This window comes from Austrofundulus limnaeus, unplaced genomic scaffold, assembly GCF_001266775.1.
Source record: "Austrofundulus limnaeus strain Quisiro unplaced genomic scaffold, Austrofundulus_limnaeus-1.0 Scaffold1739, whole genome shotgun sequence".
In the NCBI taxonomy this organism is placed as follows: domain Eukaryota; kingdom Metazoa; phylum Chordata; class Actinopteri; order Cyprinodontiformes; family Rivulidae; genus Austrofundulus; species Austrofundulus limnaeus.
In genome coordinates, this window is record NW_013954141.1 from 29,332 (window position 1) to 35,562 (window position 6,231).

Sequence of the window (6,231 nt, forward strand, 5' to 3'; positions counted from 1 at the left end):
GACTGACTCACTGACTGATTCACTGATCACTCACTGACTCACTCAGACTGACTCACTGACTGATTCACTGATCACTCACTGACTCACTCAGACTGACTCACTGACTGATTCACTGATCACTCACTGACTCACTCAGACTGACTCACTGACTGACTGACTGACTCACTGACTGACTGACTCACTGACTGACTGACTCACTGACTGACTGACTCACTGACTGACTGACTGACTGACTCACTGACTGACTGACTCACTGACTGACTGACTGACTGACTGACTCACTCACTGACTCACTGACTGACTGACTGACTCACTCACTCACTGACTGACTCACTCACTGACTGACTCACTCACTGACTGACTCACTCACTGACTGACTCACTCACTGACTGACTCACTCACTGACTGACTGTCTCACTGACTGACTGACTGACTGACTCACTGACTCACTGACTGACTGACTCACTCACTGACTGTCTCACTGACTGACTGACTCACTGACTGACTGACTGACTGACTCACTCACTGACTGACTCACTGACTGACTGACTCACTGACTGACTGACTGACTGACTGACTGACTGACTGACTGGGTGGTGCAGTTCCTCTGATTGTCCTGTTCCTCTACAGCTGCTCCCACTCAGGTCCCAGGCTGCTCCAGGTATTTCCAGTATGAATGCAGAAATGGGCGCTGCATTCCAACCTGGTGGAAGTGTGATGGAGAGAATGACTGTGGTGACTTGTCAGATGAGGCCCAGTGCACAGGTGCATCAGACAGGTTTTTCTCTGTACTTCACCACATATTGTAGTTATTCGACCTTTGACAGGAAGTTAACATGGAGCTTGTATTGATTGTAGGTGGAGTTACCCCTCACAGTGTGACACCTGGCCCCACTTCCTGTGCCCCAAACCGGTTCCACTGTGGATCTGGAGCGTGTATCATAAACACCTGGGTGTGTGATGGATATCCTGACTGTCCTGATGGCAGCGATGAGCTTGGATGTCCTACGGGTTTGAACTTTTACTGAATGAAGTTTAAACTGAAAAAAAAAAACATAACAGAAGTAACAACTAGCTTAGATTTTATTTTAATAGGCAAGTGTGCACAAATTGTGGCTGTTAGTAGGTTTTCTGTTTCTTTGTGACATATTTAATATGAAATTCAATTCTAAAACAATTTAAAGGATAACTTTATTAATGTGAAATTTTGTTTTATTCATAAAGAATGTTTTTTTGTGTGTGAATACTTCTAAACGCCTTGCAAAACCAATTCAATTATATTTTTAATTCATTCAATTTAATTAGATTTAATTTAATGTTCTGCTGAACCACAGATATTTGTTATATTAGTGAAAGTGTGGTAACAGCCATTATTGTTATTTTTTGTGACTATTTGTTAAAATATTTTTTAATCATTTTGTAATTACACAATTTTTAGGTTAATAACTATGGAAACAACGACAATGTGGAATTTAGAAAAATAAAAAAGGAAAAACAGAATTTGGAAAAAAATAACAGAATTTGGAAAAAATTGAACTGATTTTATAGGAGCCTATTAATCATAAAGACTCATATTATGCTTGTTTAATTGTCAATCAAAAAGTTAAAGTTTATACAGACTGTTATTTTAGCATTGATGACGTAATTTAAGAACATAAAATCAGGGTTTCAAACCTGGTGCAGCCATCCTCAGTGTGTGTGTGCGTGCGTGCGTGCGTGCGTGCGTGCCTGCGTGCGTGCGTGCGTGCGTGCGTGCAATGGGACACTGTTAAATGTAAAGGGAAACAAAATGTAGTGATTTGCAAATCTGATAAATATATTTTATTAACAAAGAAACAGAAAACTATGGAAGAGCATTGCATTCACCTAATAAAATAACATTTGACTCCTGATCTCATAATTACGAGATGTTATCTCGTATTACTAGATGTTATCTCATAATTACGAGATGTTATCTCATATTACGAGATGTTATCTCATATTTACGAGATGTTATCTCATATTTACGAGATGTTCTCATATCACGAGATGTTATTTCATATTACGAGATGTTATCTCATATTACGAGATGTTATCTTATAATTATGAGATGTTATCTCATATTATGAGTTGTTATATCATAATTACGAGATGTTATATCATAATTACGAGATGTTATATCATAATTACGAGATGTTATCTCATAATTGCGAGATGTTATCTCGTAATTGCGAGATGTTATCTCGTAATTACGAGATGTTATCTAATAATTACGAGATGTTATCTCATATCACGAGATGTTATCTCATATCACGAGATGTTATCTCATATCACGAGATGTTATCTAATAATCACGAGAAGTTATCTCATATTACGAGATGTTATCTCATAATTACGAGATGTTATCTCTTATTACGAGTTGTTATCTCATAATTACGAGATGTTATCTCATAATTGCGAGTTGTTATCTCATAATTGCAAGTTGTTATCTCATAATTACGAGATGTTATCTAATAATTACGAGATGTTTTCGTAATTACGTGTTATCTCATATTACGAGATGTTATCTCATATTACGAGATGTTATCTCAAATTTACGAGTTGTTATCTCATAATTACGAGATGTTGTTTCATAATTACGAGATGTTATCTCATATTACGAGATGATATCTCATATTACGAGATGATATCTCATATTACGAGATGTTATTTCATAATTACGAGATGTTATCCCATAATTACGAGATGTTATCTCATATTACGAGTTGTTATCTCATAATTACGAGATGTTGTTTCATAATTACGAGGTTATCTCATAATTACGAGATGTTATCTCATAATTACGAGATGTTCTCATATTACGAGATGTTCTCATAATTACGAGATGTTCTCATATTACGAGATGTTCTCATATTACGAGATGTTCTCATATTACGAGATGTTATCTCATAATTACGAGAAAAGATCTTATCTCGTAATTATAAGTTAAAGAGGGTCAGCTGATTTACATTACATGAAAAGTAAATGACGGCACCATCACATTTTATATATATTTTCCCTCTTAGGGATGAAATATTGTGAAATACTGAGTTTACTATCAATGTGGGTTTATTAATAAATGCATCTGCACACCTGTTAGAGGGTTCTGTTCAACTCAGTTTCGGCAGCTTCGGCACAAACATAACACTGTCATTTAGCTGGTAGTGGTGCTTCCGGTTTCAGCAAATGGATATTTCAAAATAAGAGTCCGATTCAATACAGTCCGAACACAACATTACAGAGATGGTAAGATGCTGTATGGATGGTAGTATGTCGACAGCAGATATCTTCCTTACAGGTGTTCAAGTGAAAAGCCCACTCTGACATACTGGAAGTCGCTCTCTTCCTGCAGTACGGGATGCTACGGCTATAATTAGCTAATGCATCTGAAATGCTTAAATTACGTCCTGAATGTACACAAAGAGCACTTCCTGTTTCAACACTGGGTCACAACTTTATTAAACTCTGGTGAAATAACATTATACAGCTTGTTCTGGGCTCTCGTGCCTTTGGCATTACACACATCCAGGACCGTTACCTGCTCATAATCCACAGGAGATCAGGATCTCATATTTATGACAGAATATGTCATAATTATGAGATCCAGATCAGGAGTCCTAATTTTTTTATTTGGTAAAGGCAACGCTCTTCCATAGAAAACAAATCAGTTGTTAAAGTTAATAAATTGTAATGTTTTGTAGAAAAAAAGCAGTTTTGCATTTTATGGCAGCAACCACTCAAAAACTTTGAACAGAGCAAAATGTAAGTAGATACAACCTTCAACTAATTATGTTTATTTACAACAGACCACAGAAAGGGTGAGGAATAAAAAGAGCCTTTTAGAGAGAAGGAATTTAGAGGTTCATCAGTCTGCAAACAGTCAGGAACTCCAGTTTCCTCTTACTGTCTCAAACCATGCATGTTAGCTGCAGCCAGGTTAGCTTTGTAAAGAAATCAATGTGTTCTGAAATACAAACATGACTAACATTCCTAACTTGTCTGTCCAATGACAACAGCTAATAACGCATCAACGCTGACCCTGGCACCCACCCAGGCCCCACCTCCATCACCTGGCCACTGTACTCGTGGTCAGTTCCAGTGTCGCCGACCCCCCCACTGCATCCCAGAGTGGCTGCGCTGTGATGGCCACTTCAACTGTGAGGATGGCTCTGATGAGGCTCACTGTCGTAAGTCTCTAAAGCCACAATCTGTTTGGATCGTCTCAACAAAGTGCTGTGTTGACTAACTGACAGCCTTTAGCCTCAATGTTTCTGCAGCTTTAGTGGCTGGTGGACATTAGAACCAGCTCCACATCATCACTGTGCCAAGATCTGATTTCTTCAAAACACTTACTTTTTTTACCAAAATGTTTTCAGTCTTGCACCGATGACTGCATGAAAACATGGTAATGTTCTGGTGACTGTATTTTTGAACTCAGTCTAAAACAGAAGTTCAGTTACAGTAAAACAGCTCAGAACAGAAGAATAAGAGACGCTGTAAACAAAACAAGCTGTAAAGTTATTCAAGACTTACAGTTTTCTTACCCATTTAGCTAACTTTGTTTCCTTGGATGAAACACTTAAAATGTCAATTATTTTATTTTGGCTTTACCTTTTTTTAACCTTTTAAAACGTTTTTTTGTAATATTCCCTTTAATAAAGTTGCACTAAACAATCAGTCAGTTTTCATGTTGATTGGCTCAAACTGATAACTAGCTGGATAAATCCTAAAGATCATGCATGCAAACATGTTGTCAGTTCAGTAGTGTTTTTACGTGACAAAAGAAACCCAGAAGATAATAATCTGTACAGTGAGTGCTTGTTTGGTCTGGTTGGGGTGAAGTGAAGCTGAACACTACATTGTTAATGCGAGGTCGATGCCACTAATCCCACAGAAAAACCTGCAGAGGGATTTCAGTCGGCAGAAGCACTGGGTTATTTTAACTAGGTGTGGTGCCTTAATGGTTGGTGAAACACTGCTTTTTGTGTGTTAGTGAAGAAAAACTTATCAATGTTGAGGCGACTGCAGTGTGCCAAACAAGAACATTTTGTTTCATTTTTTCTTTTAAATTACTAAAAGGAATATCGTGATGCATCTCAGTAATCCAGGTAGAAAAACTCAGTAGGTCCTCTGGATGGTTCTTCTTTAGTGACACGTTTCGTCTCTTCTCCAAAAGACTTCTTCAGTCTGATGAGTTTCAGGTGAACTCAGTCTTATAAGCTCCGCCTCCACCTGGACAAACAGGTTAGTCACATGCAAAAGAGGGCCATCGACTAACAATAGGCTTGATTAGCTCTATTGTTCATAGAGGGTCATGTGACCCATCACCTGACTTATTGGTTTGGATGCTGTGGTTATTTGGTGTTTTGTTATGTTTATGTAGTGAATGCAGGCGGGGCTCAAAGTCCTCTTGTTTTTGTCTCTGTTTCCCTCTTTGTGTTGGTATCATTGGAGCCCTGATTCACATAACATGAAGCATGAGCCTCTATGAATAATAGAGCTAATCAAGCCTATTGCTAGGCGATGGTCCTCTTTTGCATGTGACTAACCTGTTTGTCCAGGTGGAGGCGGAGCTTATAAGGCTGAGTTCACCTGAAACTATCAGACTGAAGAAGTCTCTTGGAGGAGAGATGAAACGTTTCACTAAAGAAGAACCATCCAGAGGACCTACTAATTTTTTTCTTTTTGACTAAAAGGAATAGTTTTCTGATTTTATAGCAACATTCTGTGGAGTTTTGCTTTTATGATGCACGTGCAAAGTACAAACTGAACATTTGTTGTGTTTTTACTACATTTTCAGGACATCATGTTCTGTTGAGTTAGGTAAAAATAAATGTTAGTAAAGGAATAGTTAAATGTGTTATATGTAGTTTAAAGACACAACTTTGTGGGGCAGGAGTATTAAAAAAGGTCTATCCAAAAAGTTCAACCTGCAGTACCTCCAGGACCCCACTAGGGTTGAGTCACAACCCCCTCATTGAAGACCTCTGTGCCATGAATTGGCAAAAATGAACCCAGGGTGCAGGCAGCTTCAAAAAGGAAAAAAAWAAGATTTATTAAACAAAAATTGCTGACAGGGCAGCTCAAAAACTCACTTGGGGAGCCGAGCCGAGCCGAGCCCACACAGGCTGTGAACAGCACAATGATCAGACAGGGAAGTGAAGACAAGACACAGAATATAAAGGTGAGACTAACGAACACAAACAGGAAACA

The 6,231-nt window shown here is 38.3% G+C and overlaps 1 protein-coding gene across 1 annotated transcript in view; it reads left to right on the forward strand.

Moving 5' to 3' along the window:
- Positions 1-6,231, forward strand: part of sorl1 (sortilin-related receptor, L(DLR class) A repeats containing) — a gene marked incomplete at both ends in the record, with an annotated part of 39,606 nt that overhangs the window by 19,554 nt on the left and 13,821 nt on the right. Inside the window, 3 exon segments of the mRNA XM_014033439.1 lie at positions 631-765; positions 859-1,011; positions 4,035-4,205. Coding sequence (XP_013888893.1) covers positions 631-765; positions 859-1,011; positions 4,035-4,205 — 459 coding nt within the window.